The sequence below is a fragment of the Syngnathus typhle genome, linkage group LG14 (genome assembly GCF_033458585.1).
Source record: "Syngnathus typhle isolate RoL2023-S1 ecotype Sweden linkage group LG14, RoL_Styp_1.0, whole genome shotgun sequence".
Lineage (NCBI taxonomy): Eukaryota > Metazoa > Chordata > Actinopteri > Syngnathiformes > Syngnathidae > Syngnathus > Syngnathus typhle.
The window spans coordinates 5,142,095-5,160,565 of NC_083751.1; the positions used below are offsets into that span (position 1 = coordinate 5,142,095).

General features: G+C 44.0%; 2 protein-coding genes across 4 annotated transcripts in view; both read right to left on the reverse strand.

The window, feature by feature from the left end:
- hcn2b (hyperpolarization activated cyclic nucleotide-gated potassium channel 2b) overlaps positions 1–9,700 on the reverse strand; it is an 18,714-nt gene extending 9,014 nt beyond the window's left edge. Inside the window, exons 1-5 of the mRNA XM_061297656.1 lie at positions 9,018–9,700; positions 8,341–8,764; positions 5,487–5,648; positions 2,514–2,732; positions 13–159 (exon numbers count right to left, since the gene is read on the reverse strand). Of these exons, the coding sequence (XP_061153640.1) occupies positions 13–159; positions 2,514–2,732; positions 5,487–5,648; positions 8,341–8,764; positions 9,018–9,700 (1,635 nt within the window). The remainder of the gene's footprint in view (positions 1–12; positions 160–2,513; positions 2,733–5,486; positions 5,649–8,340; positions 8,765–9,017) is intronic.
- Positions 9,701–10,415: 715 nt separating this feature from the next.
- On the reverse strand, positions 10,416–18,345 carry bsg (basigin). 3 transcript variants are annotated; one of them, XM_061296813.1, is made up of 8 exons: positions 18,128–18,342; positions 14,147–14,315; positions 13,619–13,707; positions 13,407–13,543; positions 13,070–13,346; positions 11,637–11,649; positions 11,498–11,557; positions 10,416–11,409 (listed from the first exon to the last, which is right to left on the reverse strand). In XM_061296813.1, the coding sequence occupies exons 1-7, from the start codon at positions 18,189–18,191 to the stop codon at positions 11,500–11,502; spliced, it is 807 nt and encodes a 268-aa protein (XP_061152797.1). In that variant the 5' UTR covers positions 18,192–18,342; the 3' UTR covers positions 10,416–11,409; positions 11,498–11,499. The 3 variants fall into 3 exon arrangements, with proteins under 3 accessions (XP_061152797.1, XP_061152796.1, XP_061152795.1); XM_061296812.1 differs by having other exon boundaries at positions 11,637–11,661; positions 18,128–18,341; XM_061296811.1 differs by having other exon boundaries at positions 11,637–11,661; positions 13,070–13,543; positions 18,128–18,345.
- Between the last annotated feature and the right edge of the window lie 126 nt (positions 18,346–18,471).

The window sequence follows — 18,471 nt, forward strand, 5'->3', positions numbered from 1 at the left end:
GTGGTTCGCTACCTCTCTCAATGGCTCATTAAGCTCCTCGAGAATGCTCTCCTCATCAAACATCTTGCCCTGGTATCTGTGCTCGTAGTAGTCGTGGATCTTCTGCCGAAAGTCTGCCGGTAGCTTGTGGAATGACATGTACTGCTCCACTTGTTTATACTGAACAGCACAGAAAGGAGGATCATCTCAGAATTCAGACTTTAAAGTCTATTAAAAAAATAAATAAATAAAAACTGCCGGTCAATTTGAGCGCCACGGTGGGATAAACCAGACGGCAACTATTAAGAGTTTGCAGCTCGGGGAGTCAGCGTGTGTGACACTCTCAATTAAAGCCAAATGACAGCTGGCTGGCTCGCTCCGGCCGCCTCCGCCTCTCTTAAGAAGTTGTCGCCGTAGGAAGTTTTATTGACTTTGTGATTTCCGCAGTATTAGTTTGAGATTAGCGGCCGTGTCACTCAAAAGTCAAACGGGCTCCCAAAATTGATGTAGCGGAAAAGTCATGATTAAAAAATGGATTCGTCATTTGTGCGGCTGTGGGGTTGCATTTCATTCCTTAATAAAAATAAATTTTAAAAAAGACATTTTGGAAGTTAGGGTGGCCTTCCATTGACCTTCTCCTAGTCGGTGGGCTGGATTTCCAACTTTTCAGCTTAATCACAAAATGTCTCTGCACCTGGCGGGCCTGGTACTGTACGACCTTAAAGGATTGATCGTGTCATCTCCCTTTTTGTGTCAAGGTCTCGTGACTGTGATGGTCTCATGGGTGGGGTGGGGGTGGTGGGTGGGGGGGGCACTGGTAATGAAGATGTGAAGAAACACGAGACGACGGCCTCGGTCACCTCCATGTGAAGACAACATGACATCATGGACAAGGTGACCTGCTGACCTCCCTCCGTGTTTCATAGTCCAAACAGCTTTTGCTGACTTTTGTTTCAATTCAGTGGATATTGTATTGCTCAGTGGAGTGTGTCCCTATTGGCCAACTATACATATATAGTGATAGTATAAAACAGAAGACAGATACTACAGTAAAGTAGCCAATTATGATCCCCCATACTGGCTTTAATAAGACTCTTTTCAGAACTTTGCCCGCAGCCCAACTGTTAATCGATTTCTCTGGCAGGGTGAAGGATTCATTTGCGGGACGTTGAACACAGATCCACGCTTGACAACATTCAGAAAATACCGGTCAACAACGCCGCGTCGCTATCGGGGATGCCGTCACAGGATACGATAGAATTTGCATCGACTTCGGTCCAATTATACCTGTTGACAGTTTTCTTTTTTTTTTTTTTTTAGATGTAAAGTAGCTGACAAAAACAAACAAGTGGGCCAGCAGACATTTCCTCCTGGGATAAAAGCGACACTGTGGGAGTTTGAAAATAGCAACAAGTTGCGGGCCAAGTTCATTAGCAAACGAGACAAAAGACACTGCCAAACACACACACATACACGCACACAAAAACCACAGGACACCAAGGCCGTAACTCTAAATATGGAACCTCAGTCGGACTGAAGGAAAAAAAAAAAAAAATCAACATCATACTGTTTCACTTTGCAAAAAGTTAGCCAATCAATTATCACGCACATTAGCCTATATATCTTTTTAACTGTAGCCTAATTTGTGCACCTAAAAAACCCTCTGTGCCATTGTCACGCCTTGTTTACTGCATTCCGTATGCTTGCAATATGCAAATTCTCTTCTTCTTGGAAATAATAAACGTATAAAAACAAAAAGACAATCATGGCGTTTCAAAAAAAAAACACAGGGAGAAGAGCAATCTCTGCTCAATGATAGCCCGAAGAGTCAGCTAGACTACAAAGCGCCCTGATGCGTACAGGATGTGTCAGCATTAACGTGCCGGCAATTAGGCAAGGTCTCTTCCGGGATGGTAAGAAGCCTGCAAAACAACCCAAGGAGGAGCCAAAAAAGTCACCGACCGGCTTAAGATTGGCTTTGATCAGCTCTACAGGCGACCAGACAGGCCGAGGCCCCGTGATTGGCGGACACAAGCGTAGAATTAATGGAACACATACTGCTCCTATCAAAGAGTGCTGGAATTACTATTGGAGGAAGCCATTGAACTCGTATTAAACGGGACAGTCTTAGCCAAGTCTTTGTGAAGATTAAATTAGCTTTTCGAACTTTACATAATGTCTTACGCAGACAGGTCACCAAAGTTGACGCAAAGACGTCAGACAGAACCCAACGCATTTTTAAGGTTCACTTTAGTGCTGATAGTTATTTTAAAATATCTGGTTAGTTCTGAACACACAGAATTTACAAGAATGTCTTTTTTAGTGGTATCAGAAACTTCTGGAAACAATCGATATTGTTATTATTATTGCGATGCTGAACCACTGCAGTTCATACACCTGTCCTGAAGTGGCGCTGTAACGCTATCACAGAAAGTCAACAAAGAGAGAGAATAAGAAGTACTGGATGGAAAATAGTAAGGTCATTGTAAAACAAATAAAACTAAAAGTATGGCCCCAAAACAGGACGTCCTTACCTTCTCCTGATACTGCCGCCTGGACGAGTCCAGAGACTGGATGAGTGCGGTGGCGTGTCCGATAAACATGGCGTAGCAGGTGGCCCCCACGATCATACTGAGCATGGTGAGCCAAATGTCCGACATGCTCTCGGGGGCTTGACGTCCGTAGCCGATGCACAACATGTGACTCATGGCCTTGAAGAGGGCAAAGGAGTAGAGCTCGCTCCACGTGTCGTTCTGGAAGGGAACGGAGGAGCAATCAATACAATTCATTGGCAAATGTATTGATTTTAGGTTATTCGGGAAATGGAGCTTCAAATTTGCTTCATGAACCAGTTGTATTTGTGACTCCCCTCGCTGGCACTGTTGCTTGAAACCATTTTTAGAGTCAGGGCTCGAAGATCAGGGGTCAGGAGTTAAAGGTCAGGACTCAGTGTAGGGTCAAACTAAATTTAGGGTTTCCAAATAGGGTTCCAAACAAGGATTAAGGTTTTAATAGAGGATTAAGGTTTCCAAGTAGAATCAATGTTTTTATATTTATACATTTCTAAAAGATGGTCCCCGTCCCTCGAAGTTCTAAAATCCCATCTGTGCCCCCGTGGAGAGGCTCATCTTCATCATCTTGATCAAACACATCTTTGTCTCCATGACAAAGAGCGAGAAGAAGAGCTAATGAGGCGAGCGCACATCTGCCTGCTCCAGTTAGCTTGGATCGGTGCGAATTTCCCCAGCCGTGGGTTCATTAAAGAAGAAGGCCTCCTCTGGCACCGCTCTACTTGACATTGTCCAAACATCTGGGCTTCATGCACCTTTTTAGCATGCTCCAATTACGCTGAGTAGTACATACCTAGATGCTACAAAGCTCAACTTTTTGAGAGATCCAGATGTGGTAAGCATGCTGATTCACCCTCCTGCTGGATAAACAACTTATCAGATCTACGTAAAGTAAAATGAAATGTGAATAATGGCTGTTTTTTATTTTATTTTATTATTTATTGTCTTTTATGGTCGACTTTATGTATAGCGCTTTGTGACAGCGCTTGTTTTTGTTACGTAAATAAAGTTGAGTTTCTGGATTTTTTTTGACAGTCAGTTTTCCGTTGTTATCATTGAAGGCCACTACAATGAATTGATGTATTTAATTAATGAGCACAGATAATAGGGGCATAAATCACTTTGTGTGCTTCCTTAGCTTGCAGAGTAAAGAGCTTGTGTTCATTGTGTTGGACGTTTTCATTGAGCTAATTTGCCACCTAAATGCATTTGCAGATAATACAAGCATGTACAAGAGTGTGTGTGCGTGTGTGTGTCTGACAGAGTGCAGAGCCTCCCTGACATCTAAAACCAACAACAGAGAGCTTATCTAACTTGGCAGAGCTCCATTTAGACTTTTAATACGTTAAGCGACACAAAAGCACTTATGAGCTATGTTGAGATTCATTCTTTCAAAGTGGCGTGTTTCTATCTATTCTTCAAACATGTCCAACGAACGCGTGATGATAAATGGCGGGAAAGGAATGATTAAAGTTCTCCGGATGCAAAATAATCCTTTCCAACACAACTAATATAAAGGCCAATAGTTTCCAAGACAGTCAAGAATCTATCCATCTCTTTCCATCCATCCATCCATCCATCCATCCATCCATCCATCCATCCATCCATCCATCCATCCATCCATCCATCCATCCATCCATCAAAATGAAAGAAGCACCTGTGAATCTTTTGTTGGCCGCAAGCCTGATGACAGCGCAGGTGCCCAATTGTTAGCACGCAGCCGAGCGCAACCAGCTAAAGCGTCCAGAAAGATGTCGCAAGCTGTGGCCTGGCACCACACGTCCAAAAATATTCAACTTTTTGCCTACTTTGCATCATGTAAATTGGGTTGAAATGGTTAAAAGTTGGTTCTAACTCAGCCCAATGAGCACAAGCGCTACATAAAATGGCTTGATGGACGTATCAAAGAACACATACCAGCACTTCTACGAATAGGCCCATCTGCTGTTTAGCAATAATTGCATGAATGGAGGATTTTTTTGCAAAGAGAGGGGCGGGTCCTATGGCATTGAGAACAAGGCCAAACAAAAACAGCACAGGCTCAGACATCCACCGAGGCCAAACACCAAATTGAACACTTTCAAAGATTCACACCAATTACAGACTGAGAAATTAATCAACACAGGGGGGGGGGGAAGATGAGGGGAGCTACGCCATTATGGTGCTATTTTTTTAACTTGTCACTGTCCTAAGGAGAAGACAAATTTAGGGAGGTCAGGCCCAAAAGAATGCTTTTACAAGCATACACTGGCGGAGCTAGAGAGGGGGCTGTGGGGGCACCCACCTCCTCTCTGAAATATACTTGGGAGGTGCCATGACGATTTTTCCGGAAGTCTTTTTCAACATATGAACTCCTCTCCTGTAGGTATCACATTATGACTCTTCATCAGCATTTTTTCAAGAATATTTGAAGTTTATGAAGAAAAAAAATATGTTTGCAGTCCCTCTTTGATGACACTGTGTGCATGCCATGGTACCAAATGTTCAGAGTGTGTTGCTGATAATTAAATACTGACTCCTAATGAGGATTTTGGATGGGTTGTGCTTTATACTGATGATCTGAGAGTGCTTGTTAAACTGCCAGAATCTCCTCTCATTGGACGGTTTACAGAATCAGTGTGGCGAGGCTCATTTCAACTCAGTGACAGTCATTATTTCTGCAATTTTCCCAGAGACATGAATCAAAACTTCCCGCATGTATTTCCTTGAAGGCGGACTTCAAAAGCCTTAATTGGGACAATTTGTTGTTTATCCAAACAATAATACTGGAATTCTCTTTCGATGAGGAAATAGTAATAAATTCAAGAAATTACAACAACCAAAATTATCACATTTAACAGAAAGAAAAGCCCAAAATGGACCGCCCGGTCAGGAATTTTGGAAATTCCGAAAGGCCATGCACCACACCCCTGGTATATATACTTAAAGTGGCCTTACCACCATCTTGTTAAGGGACACCCAGCAATCGGAGGGGAAGTCCTGCAGCATGGGCACCAGGAACTGCAGGCAACCATCCCAGTGGCACAGCAGCAGCATCATGCCGATCAAGTTGAATATTCGCATCACGGCGCTGGCCAGGTCGTACGTCATGTGGAAGATCTGACAGGAACAAGTCAATCATTTTGTCACAACTTGATGAACTTCAGAATAGTGTCATTTGCCTCTATGGCAGATCTTATTACTGAGAGTAATAATTGGGGCAAATGGATGCCCCTGAGTCTCAAGATGCAATTTTGCATTTATTTACAATTAATTTATTTAGTAGTGGAGGTAACACAGTATCCCTCCTACGTGTGTGCATCCACCAAAAACATTTTTTTCCCCACCTACTGTATGCGCTCCTTTTACATAGTGCCCCCTAGCGTTCAAACCGAGACACCACAAAATAAAAATGTTACATTTAGGTGAAATGTGAGCAAGATTGTAAGGAAAACAAGCAGCTGGATGTTAAAATAGAAAAAAGTGTTATATTATAGTGAAATGAATGACATTTTGTATTTTGAGACAATATATGATTAAAATCAAACAGTCTTTGTTATTATTCATTTTCATACAGTAGATGTTGATATTGTAGGAATTCCTCGACCTCTACTATATTTCCAGACAGGTTGCTTGTCACAATCTCAAGGTCCAATGGCAAACAAGCGGACCTGAGCGGCATCCCCTTACATGATTAATGCAGCTCTTTCACATATGGACCCCCGCCATCTCGACGCCCCTCATGATACTCGAGCAGAAAGTGCTCCCGTGTCAATGTCACGCTGCTATCTGGGTCAGATTAAATATACGAGAAGCCAACTATTGCAATCGGGCGCCGTCATACTTTTACTAAATCATGAGCCGCCTCCCGCGGACCACAACGACATAATTGTTTACTTAGAACCGAGAGTGCAGGAATAACCATGAGTAATGAGCCACATGCTGCTTCACCGAGGCTAAAGACTTCTTATCTGTTTTTGTGTTATCTGTTTTCATGTTGCAAACTGCTTTAGGGCATTTCCATTACTGTACAACAATCCCTTTTACTTACGCACAAGCAAACACACACACACATACTCACACACACTTCCTCACTCCTAAGACAGAAGCATCCTTCGCCAGCAAGTGAAGAGCTTGTATAAAAAAGCTTCCTGCCTCAGGAAATTACTCTGGTTATTCCCGACAATGCTTATCGCGACCTCAGCGGAGCGCGCACACGCACACACACACACAACTCTGTAAAAAAAATGTAACAATACACCATCAACCAATTTTCTTTACTAGTCAGTAGTAGTAATAGTGCTGCATAAATGTTCGCAGCCTTTTTTTGGAAATGGGGACTCCTGAGTTGCTATATTTTATTTTATTTTGTTGCTGTTTTGATGGTTAACTGGACATCACAAAAAAAATATATTAATTGTGTGAAAGGATTCACTCATATGTTATTCTGATTGTTTCTGCTTTACAATGCTGATTCCAACTTCTTTTTCATCGAATAATATTCATTTAAATTTAAGAAATGGTGTTTTCTTGAATTCATATTTAAAATTCATTGAATTTAATTTTCATACACCATGAAAACTTGCTTTCATTTTTTTCTCGTGTCCCTCATGAAATTGGGATTTTTTTTTCACCCCTACATCTCTCCTGATATAACTCGTTACCCCATATTATAATTTTCATAAAACCAATAAATATAGTATGAACATTTTGCCTCAAATTTTGATGATTTCTTTTTTCCTCGTAGTGTCACGACATGTTTTATATACATAATTGCAGCCAAAGCACTCGGCTGTGATGACATGCATGTAGTGAGTGCGGTTCATGTAGTTGTTTGTGTGCGACGGAGATCCTGATTAGGCTTCTCCTCAAGCTCAAATTACAGCTCAGTAATTAAAAGGCTGTGTGCTTGTTTTCGGTGATTCGCAGCAGTTCGGTGATCTTGAAAAAGAAAGGATGTGATTTGTGTTTACACACATACGCACAGACACACAAAGTGCACTGGGGTTAATTGTGTTTGTGTGGCATAGTCATGTATCTACCTACTGTAGAGTGTAAGTGATTATGCCTTGAAGGATAATTATAGTGGATATGAAAAGTCTACACACCCCTATTCAACTGCTATTTTTTGTGATATAAAAAGAGAGCAAGATAAATCATTTAAAAACTTTTTTTTTTTTTTACCATTCACGTGACCTATAACCTGCACAAGTCAACTAAAAATAAAAACTTTTAGATGACAAGTAGGGTAAAACCACCATAATATCACAGTTGCACAAGTGTGCACACCCTCTCTTTCAACTGGCTGTACTCATGATTATCCCCAAATAAAGTTCAGACGGTCAAGTAGGCTTTTTATGTCCACTATAAACTCTACTTTGGTCAGATATTAAATGATCTGAAAGACAAGATTTTGGGGGTGCTGCTGATTTAGTTAGCGACAAATTTCATAATGGGAGCAGCCTGCTGCATGTGATCAGATAATTGTTTTATCATTTGATGTGGTGCAGCAGCATGCGGCTCATTGACCCTGAGGTTATTTTGGGAGTCCCTGTTCTAAGTAACTGTCAACAATTGTATGCTTGGGATCACGAGGCAGCTTAAGTTAAGTACAGTATGATAAGTGTGATAGCAGTCACCATTTTCACCTCACAGACTGCATTCCTGATCATGCTGGTAAATGTTGAGCTTTACTGTAACCAATATCAGGCACTGACACCTCGATTACTTTTGATATAGAAGATTTCATTTAACATTTCGAACACAACTTTTCTGTCTGTAGGACTTGAGTTTAGGTGTAGTGTGTTCCTACCTCCTCCCACTGGTGGATATAACGGATGAGTCTGGAGAGCCGGAGCAGACGCAGCAAGCTGAGGATTTTGGTGAAGCGCACAATGCGTAGCGCCCGCGCCGTCTTGTACACCTCCGAGTCGATGCCCTTCTCCACGATGAGAAAGATGTAATCCACCGGGATGGAGGAGACAAAGTCCACCACGAACCAGCTCTGCAGGTACTTCTTCTTGATCTTGTTGGGGTCCAGGATGATCTCGGTGTTGTCCTCAAACACGATGCCCGTGCGGAAGTTGAGCACCAGGTCCATGAGGAAGAAGGTGTCGGACACCACGTTGAAAATGATCCACGGCGCGGTGGTCTCGTCTTTGAAGAAGGTGATGCCCACGGGGATGATGATGAGGTTGCCCACCATGAACAGGAGCATGGTGAAGTCCCAGTAGAACCTGGACCAAGGAAAAGAGTGATGATAACCACAGAACCAAAACTTACTGCCAAGGATCAATATTAATGGATTGATGACAAAGAGATGGTTGGATGGATGCATAGATTGATTGGAAGAGAGCTAGAGGAGGACGCTTTAATGGAACTGTCCTTGGTGCTGAAACTTCTAAGGGACTCTATTTCTGATCTTAATGCATTTTATAGAAGTCTGGTTGAGTATCGGCATGCTCACTTGTCACCGGCAACTCTGTGTACCTGAAGTCGCTGTACGGATGTATGATCCAGTTGCCCGCCGACTTGACCCTCTCCTGCTCCTTCTCGACCGCCTTCTGGCTGCCGAACATCCGCAGGGAGAACTTGTTGACCCCCGGCTGCAGCATGGAGCTGAACTGCCGCTGCATGTACGTTTGGCCCCGGCCGGTCTCGCCATCGTCAGCCACGATCAGGGAGCTGTCCTCCGCCGCCGCCTTCATGGATGACTTCCTGGACAGCTGAGTCGGGGTGTGACCTCTACCGCCGGGCGCGTTGGAGAAAGACACCCGGGAGTCTTTCTTCTCCAACCCGGAGGCGCTCTTGACCTCGGCTCCGGGTCCCTCTGACACCGCCGAGCCGTCCATGCTCGCAGCCTTGCCAGCCTCGGCCGCTTCTACTCCTCCATCGGCGTGCTTCTCTTGTCGGGATATGAGTGAGGACAGGCTCCCCGAGCTGGTGGGCTCCCTTCGGCAGTCTCCGTTCTTGTTGCATATCATGCCTCCGGCTTCGCGTCCTAGCGCGCCAGCCTTCGGTGCCACCGAGTCCCGCGCATCCGTCTGGACGAGCCGAGCCGAGGCTGCGTCGACGGTGCCGTGCGCTTCCAAGGGCTCGTCGTGAAAGAGCAAGAGCTCGTTGTTGTCAGACTTTTTAGCGGCCACGCCTCCTCCCGGCGCGCGTCTCTTCATGGTGCCAAGGCGAACATCTTGGGAAGCTTGAGGGGGGCGCGCCCGGTGGTGGCTCACGTACCAACACACGCACAAACTCAATCACAAGCGCAAAAAACAAACATTCACAAACACCAGGGATTCTCAACGCTGTTCCTCGAGGGCCAGGATCCTGCGTTTTCTGTCTTCTTGCTGCAATACACCTTTATTTAAATGATCAATCAGCACAAAACGAAAAACATTCACGCATTGCACTTGCAGATCGATTCCACTCTATCTCACGCACAGGCACGGCTCCAGGATTTGTCTCCTGGGGCTGAAGGGGAGGGGGGTGGCCGGCCTATAGTGGCTACAGGTAGAAAATAGTTCATAAAATTATGTTAGATGATCAAAAAGATGGATCTTACAGACTTCTGATGTGGTGCGATCTCTGCACTTTTATGGTCACCTCTCGAATTAAACTTGCTCAAAATCATCTGTATTACGATATTAAATATGCTTATGTACTCATCTGGGCTTCACATTATAGAAAATTGAAACCTTAATGTTGTTTTGGTAAGCATGATGTGCCTACGTCACACTCCTGCGGCTACATATCGCCCCCACGTGGAGAATATCCAGAACTACAATACTGTACATTTTCCTTTTACGTTTCTTGGGGAACATTTTCTAAGGTCTTACTAAATTTTATACGTGCACTGGCAGTTCATCATTGAGTTGAAATGAGAGAATGGTGTAAAATTAGATAACTTTATTCAGTTTGTGCAAGTTGTACATTAGATGGTGACATTCTTGCTAACTTACACAAATCTGGCTTAAGATCTTTTCATGTAGTTGATAACTATGACACAGCAACATCCAATCACAACAAGACTCGGGCAGATTGCATTCTGTGTTTCTTTTTTTAAACAGTGAAATGATTTGCTTCTCACCCCACATGAAAAAAATGTGTTTAAATTTAGATCAATGAAGTAAAATGTGGGTTATATCAATGTGGCAACTGCCGTTACTTTTTTTTGCAGTTGGTCCTTCATATAACATATACATATATTTAAACAAAACAAAAACGTGAAATATGGGAGAAAAAAAAGTTCTTCAAATAATTTCCTACGGCGGTAAAAAGACACAAATAGAAAATACTTTAATCTTCAAGTCCCATTTTAGTGTGGTAAGAGAGACAGATAGGCAAAGTCTAAAGCCGCTTTTCCATTTTTGGTTCCTGACACCCGGTCACTTTTCCGTTCCAACAGGCGCCAATTAATCCGACATGATGTGGCGGTGTCAGAAAGTGGGAATTCAAAAGCGAGCCGCTCAGGGCCAAGCAAGGCCTTTTGGAAAACGGAAAAGCTGCTTCGAGCTTTGCTGAAAGGAATTTCTGAAGCAACCAATTAAAGTGTAAAGAATGGCAGCGACCCACAGCGTTTGAAAAGGTTGTCAGGGAAACATGAGCACTAACTCGCATTCCTCATTTCAGATCCTGTGATGATTATTATTCTTTTTTTATTATTTTACAAAAGACACACATTTGGCTACGACAGTGTTGAAACTCATGCAACAGTGGTGGCCCTGTGGCCTCAAGCAAAGACAATTTCACACACACTAAGCTCTCGGTGGTAGAGCGCGCAGCCCGGTGAAGATTATTAAGCCTTAAGAACATTAACACTCGAAAATAAAAAGGTTATTTGACATTGCAGGGCTGCGGGACGAGGTGCGGCGGGACAGCTTGGGCCCTGGAAAAAAAAGAAAAAAAATTTACTGTCAAATTCTTCCAAATGTAGCCATAGAAGAAAAACTCTTTCCAGTAACAATCCATTCTACCTTTAATTAGAATTCCTTTTCCTCACGTTGTCTTTGTGGTTGGCATTGGAGTTGCTCTTCCTGAAACACGAGCAAGAGAATGGCAACGTGAGGGCCGTAATTGAAATAAATACAGCGAAGAGCGCCTGCGGGTACTTACGGTGGATCCGTGCCTGAGTCGTCATCTGGTCCGCAGCGGAAACAGCAACAAAGCAAGTGGAGGGCAGACAAAAGAGCACAACATTTGGTTAACAGCAGAACATTTGTGTGTCAAGTGCATGCCACTCCAGCCTTCCTCTTCCCATCTTCTGCAAAGGCGGCTCCATAAGTTAGCACAAAAATTGCAAAGTCACACATGCCCGCTTTTGGCATCCGACAACACAAAACCTCTGGATACGAATATTCATATCTAAACTTGAATGCGTAGCAACGCGCTGATGAAGCTTGTACGAAACAAAAGTCTGAGTGGACACCACAGAGGCTCATGCGTTCAAGTGAGAGAGAGAGCAGCAGCAGAAGACTGCGGGCGGCATCTTGATGTCAAAATGTGGCAGCGCAGCCACTTAAGAGTGGCCTGATGACACGACGGCCATGTACGCAGACGAGCTCCGGATGGGAGCTGAGAGGCAAATGTCTTCATGAGATAACGACAGTGGCACCTCCAAAGGCTTTCAAGTTCTGTTTGGCCAAAATTATGGTCTATGTTCAGAAATTTTTCTTAGTCTTAATTTTTATCATGGATCGGCGTATCTCACCAACCGACTGAACTTTGTACGACTTCCATAAACATTACCAATTGTCTGCAGTCTTACCTGTATATCTTAGTACTACTTGCCTGATGACAAAATAATGCCTGACACAACTTTGTTTATACTGACAAAATTTGGATTTTGGAGCAAACATCTCAAACTCTTACTTGGTGAGTTTGACCTTCGAGCTACCACTGTACGAGCCTTACTCATGCACCGAGGACAAGATGCAGATTTCATGCAAGCAATGCCGCCACTTTTCTTCGTCTCAGTTTTTCCATGTCTGTTGGTCTGGTTGGACTCTTTCTCTGGCTCTGACATGCATTTTAAAAAAGAATTAAGGGGGCCGGGGCAATAAGGAGTAACAAAAAGAAGCTCTGTGTGTCTTTGTCGTAAAGGGCCAGTGAAAGAGTGAGCACATGTTTTCTGCACATTCCTTTCAAGAAGTGGTGACCAAGAGAAAGGTTCATTCCGGTTTATCACGCGGTCACCTCAGCTCAACCACTTCAGTCTGTCATGCAGTCCACTTACCAAATGCAAAAGTCAGCAGCGAACAGAGAAGTACAAACGTAAAGAATAAAAATGAAATAAAACAAAGAATCGTTGGACACAGAAGCGGAGACTCAACCGTGAAATTTCTACCAGAAAATGCAAATAATGACAAAGAACCAAAAGAAAGGAGGAGTTCGGACTAAACGCATGCCACTACATTTGAAAACTCATTTGATGGCAAATTGAGGCTTTCGGTCTCGCCGGTACTAAGTAGTACACTGCCTTTAAGAACTCTTTTGTTTTTTGTAATTGTATGCCAAGACACTTTAACAGCTCTAAGAATGGAACGTACCGTCGGTGACATCATCGGGCCTTCTCCTCCTCTCGTAGATGAGGATGATGGTCACCAGGATGATGACCTCGGCCACGATGCCGAGGAAGGGCCACAGGGCAGCAAGGCGGCTGCGGACGCGCAGGTAGATCTTGTCGGTGTTGGTTCCGATGTCGCTGGTGCCCGAGCAGATGTAGTCGCCCACGTCCTTCTCCATGTCCAGGTCGTTGACGGTCAGCACCGTCTTTTCCGGGGTGCTCTTGATCTCGTACTTGTCGCTGGTGCCGTTGATGATGGGCTGAGGACGGGAGGCGTCGTTAGCGAGGTGCCGGCCGTCAAGCGGCGACGTGTTGCTTACCGTTTGGACGCCATCTTGGACCTTGAACCAGGTCCAGTCGGTCGGCAGCGGGTAGCCATGGCTGACGCACACCATCACGCCTTTGTCTTTCTCGTTGCCGTGCTCGGAGTGCTTGTAGGCGGCCACGTGCGGGATGGCTACAAGTGTGGCGGGACAGAGAGGCGATGAGCTTTTAATGCTATTAGTAAGGCAGGACCTAATTATCGTCTTACTTTTGACTTCAATTGTTTCCTTCACTTGTGGCTCACTCAGGAACACGCACTCATACTTTCCACCAGAGCTGTGCGTGATCTTGTCCAATCTGGAGGTGAACAAAAAAAAAAAAGGCCATGACGACTTTTTACTCCCTACAGTTGAAAATGTCCTTTGTAGTACTTATTTTAAACCACTGCAGTTGATACATCATCAAGAAAATAGATGTAAATCAAAGAAGTTGCACAGGTCAAGACAATTGCGCTTTTGTTTTGGCCAAATTAAGGTCAGGGCGAGCATGCACGACCGCTAGTCCGTGCAGCCGGGAGCACGGATCAATCAGCACGTCTACACAGTGCCGCTCTGTGGAGTGGCGAGTGCGTGCCAAAGCGCCTGCAGCGCTGATGCTAATGCTAATGGAGGCGGCGGTGCGGGAGAAGCTCAGATAGAATAAAAAAAAAAGCCTAGCATGATTTTTTTGTGTCAATGGCAAGTGTTCGTAAAACTAAATGAATGCCTCGAGAATAATATGCACGCAAGTAACTCACTTCAGAACCGTGCTGTGGCCAGTGGCCGTGGATTCAGACGACTCGATGACTTTGCCATTGTACGTCCAGTGCGAGCCCTTGACGACGAGAGTGGTGTCGGTCAAATTGCAGCTCAGCACGGCCGAGGTCTGGTTGTTGACCTCGGAAGGATCGGTGATGATGGTTGGTGCTGGACACGCACGAGAAGAGGACAAAGACATTTACTCTTCACAGCTCTTATGCAGTGGGAGAATCCAAACTACTATTTGAATTTAGTTCTCACAAATGGCATCATATCAACTATGGTCAAGTGTTGCAATGAAACCAAGCTCTCTCTCACAAATCAAGATAAAACAGTGGAAGAGGTTAATTACACAAATACTGTGCACGGTATTCACTAGAAGATGGAGAGAAGGGAACCATAGAGGAAAGCTAGTGGATACACAGGTGAACTTAAAAAGGAAGGGAGAAGTTCTAGAAGTGAAACCATGCATAAGACGCAACAAGATGGCAGAGAAACATTGAGGACGCCCAACCGAGTGTGACAAGTACAAATCACGACACTTCAGTCAGACAAAATCGTTGTCCTATTTAAGCAAATATATACAAAAGTGTCCCGTGACCATTGGCCCTATATCAAGTCATTCAGTAGGTAGTGAGCAAAGTCAAACTATCAACATATTGTCCCAAAAAACGGAATGTCACATGTTGTAATATAGTCCACCTCATTGAAAGACATCCAGTAAATACGGATTGCCTTCATAATAGATTCACTGAATATTAAAATTGTTGCCAATTGTGTGGCCATTAATCATGAGGCAAAATGGTGTGCACTACTTGACAGCCACCAGCAGAGGCACTGTTGCTTTATTTGAACGTAGTCAATGCCCATTCGAGACCCCAACCTCATGACCTTATGCATGACATAGGAAAAGATTAAGGATAGAGATCATCTCAGTGTGTGTGGGGGGGGGGGGGGATTGAATGGGGTGCGCTTTACTACAGGAGCTATTAGGAGGGAGGGTGGGGTTCGATGAGGAGAAGGTCCAGGACTCCGCTACTGAGGTGATACTATGACTCGAGTCTCCTTGGGCTTCCTTGGCCACTCACGTTCAATGACAATAATGTTTGCTTGTGAGCGGATCCACTTGATTTTTGGCGTCTTCCTCAGCTCATTGCGGTCGGGGTCATTGGAGGCGCGGCACTCGTACGTGCCGGAGTCGTCGAGGGCGAGGAGGGTGAAGCGAACGGTGCTGGTGGCGTGCGTGACGTACGTGGCGTTTATCTGCACGCGGTCGTCGCGCGCCCCGTCAAAGAGTTGCACGGCCGTCTCGTTGGGCTCTTGGCCCTCTATGAACCACCATTGCACCTCGGGGATGGGGGTGCCTATCACCTCGCAATGCAGCTCGGCGCTGTCGTCGAGCAGCTTGGTGACGGAAAGGGGGGACTTGATGAAGCCCGCTGAGTCGGCGAGGCATTTGTTAATAATTTTTGCGGGGTGTGACGGGAGGGGGTGGTCGAGCAAAGCCGGGTGATTTCATGGATTGGTGATTGAAAAATAAGGCGGTGAGAGAAGAAACAGACAAGAAAGAGACAGAAAAAACGATTAATAAAACACAAATGAAATGGAAATATGCAAGTAGACAGAAAACACACTTGATTTACAGCCTTAGTTGGTTTCTAATGACCTAAAATGGTATCATATATAAAACCTAAAACACAGAGGAATGTATCACATCACACTAGAAGTTAAAATAGTAATGCAGACTAATTTTTTTTCTGCTCAACAAATGAAGGTGTAAGATCTTTAAAGTCCAATTTAGAGTGAGGGAAATCTCTAGAAACACAGTCAAGCATGCCATAATTTACAACAGTATGAAAAGCAAAGCAGATGAAGCCCAACTGTAAGCAACAATGAAATGAACAGACCCCCACCCCATCTGTCAGGAAAATGTATACATAAATGGCAGCATGGTGGAAAGTTTAGCACACATCTTCTAGTTTGGGGTATGAAGCTTAAACAAATAAGGGATCCAACTAATTGGCTTATTTGACAAAGGCGGATTAGTGGTGAACAAGGGCCGGCGGAGTCTGCCCATGCATCCGATTTAGAATCTTGAGCTAAATGTGTCATGTTTTGAGCCAATAGTAAAGCTATTTTAAAATGAACGCAACATACAAGGTTGTTGCAGGACTGTGACATTTTCGGTGACGCTACAATCTTGGCTGGCTGTTGCACAACTATGCCAAGTGTAAGTAGGCATGCTTTATCTTTGCTGGGAGTCCATGTTCATATTTCATCTATCAGTAGTGGGGGGGGGAAAAGGACCTGAGAATTCCTTCAACTTTTGGAAAAAGACAAAGAGTCATCCTAAGGCAATATTGACATTTTAAACCGAACTGAAAAGGTTAGTGCAATGTCAAGGTCGCAAACAATGCTCACACGTTTGGCTGCTTTGTGATGTTTTCACAGATTCACAACCACAGTCCATTGGGCGCCGTTGAACTGGGCTGCCCTTACACCTGTCGATGGACCCCGTGGAGGCTTTGTGTGTTTTGGGGTGTTCTCTTGTATTGAGGGGTGCTGGTTGGCCGCTGTTACTTTTTTTCCTTTGTCTTTTAGCTTTGATGGCTTTTATCTTGGCACTTTCTGACTTTCTTTGCCTTATGGGAGCCTATTGAGTTGCGCTCATGCCACCTGTGTGTCTTTTGTATACCCACTCTGTGGTATGGATACTGCTGGGGCCTGAATTTCCCCACCCCTGGGGATCAACAAATATTCAATCAATCAATCAATCAATCAATGGAGAACAGTCAGATGCAGTTGCAGCATGAGGAAAGAATAAAACACATTGAGATTCACATTGAGACGCTATTTGAACCTGGTCCCCTGCTTGGCAGGAAAGGGATTAACTTCCTGTTCCCCGAAGTCCACATACAGAACATTCAATGGATCTGCACGTCCAGGCAAAGTCGCCCGCTTAGTCTAATAATAGTCATTGATTTGATGGGGCAGGTGAGTGCATATATTTCAACATTACAGTAAAGCAATATCAAGGATTTATAATAGCGTTTCTTGTCATATCATAAATTTGCTACTTTTGGTAATAAGCCTTAAGATGTATGTATAATTTTCCTTTTTTTGTACACAGTCGAGGATTGTTTTTTAAAGAAATGCTCACTGCATTGTAAATTCGTCATACAAGAGCAAAAAAAAAAAATGGCACAATCATTACGATTTACGTACTGGTTCGTGACCACTGAATTCCGTCGTAAAGCGAGGAGCATTTATGCTTCAGTTGCTGTGTATTAGCAGGAAATTGTTTTTGACGCTATTATTAAGATTAAGATATAAGATTCAAGATCGTAAGAAAACTCCGAAAACACGCACGTGACGTCGACCGGATCACGAATACAAAAGGCAACCAGTAAAAATGGATTCTTACAGAGTCGGCATTATCATCAAAAAGGTTGCTAAAGGTTGGGAAAATATAAGTTTATCCAGAATTCCTAAAGCTAAATATTTAGCAACCACTGATGGCCTTAACAGGCCGGACGAACCCGAAAAACGAATCAACGGGACATACATTACCGATTATCATATAGCTGACAGGAGCATTGCGTAAGCGTCAACATTCCTTGTCGTGGTTACTTATTTAAACTGAAAGGGCAACTAAAACTGTAAATTAAAAAAAAAAAAAAAGGGGTTCGAGTTGAAAGACAACGGGGTCATTGATGCTAATCGCGCTAATAAATTTCACGCTCAGCAAATTAGCAAAACACGATGCTAACCAGAGGACGCCTACTGGAGCTAATACTAATGACCTGTAGGGTAGAGATTTATTTCGTTTGAATTGTGGCATATATCTTCGACAAAAACAATCAACCGCTAATCTAATGTCCATAAACCAAAGAGTAGAAAGGCACATAAACGTCCGCGACGAGGGCAAAGTCTTCCATCTTCCACCAATATGGCTGACTGGAGAAGGGGAAATCGCTTACCTGTGGATGCGTTCGCCCGCCAACAGCTCAACACAAGGACACTGATGGCCCAAAATAGCTTCATGGTTTATAACCTAGATCGCGCTCGATGGAGAGTTTGGCTGCGTTTGGCGTCCTTGAAGTTCAGGGCGCTGAAGAGAATGTTGACCAGCAGAGCAGAGACGCTTGTCGTTCTCCAGTTGCTACTACTCAAACACGCCCCGGGCCGCACGTAGACGTGACGTCACTGCAAAAGGCGTGGTCAAATAGTCACTTTTCACGATTGTTGTATTTAGTGATGAAATCTCAGTTATAAAATGTTTAAGAATGTCTATCTATTAATACTATAGACTACAATTATATCC

Bases quoted from the DNA above. Each gene is read 5' to 3' on its own strand.
- bsg (XM_061296811.1), bottom strand. From the start codon at position 18,191: ATGAAGCTATTTTGGGCCATCAGTGTCCTTGTGTTGAGCTGTTGGCGG. The intron at 13,708-14,146 runs GTGAGTTACTTG...GTTCACCTCCAG, and splicing joins GGCCACAGCACGGTTCTGAA to ATTGGACAAGATCACGCACA. The intron at 13,544-13,618 runs GTAAGACGATAA...CCACACTTGTAG, and splicing joins GGAAACAATTGAAGTCAAAA to CCATCCCGCACGTGGCCGCC.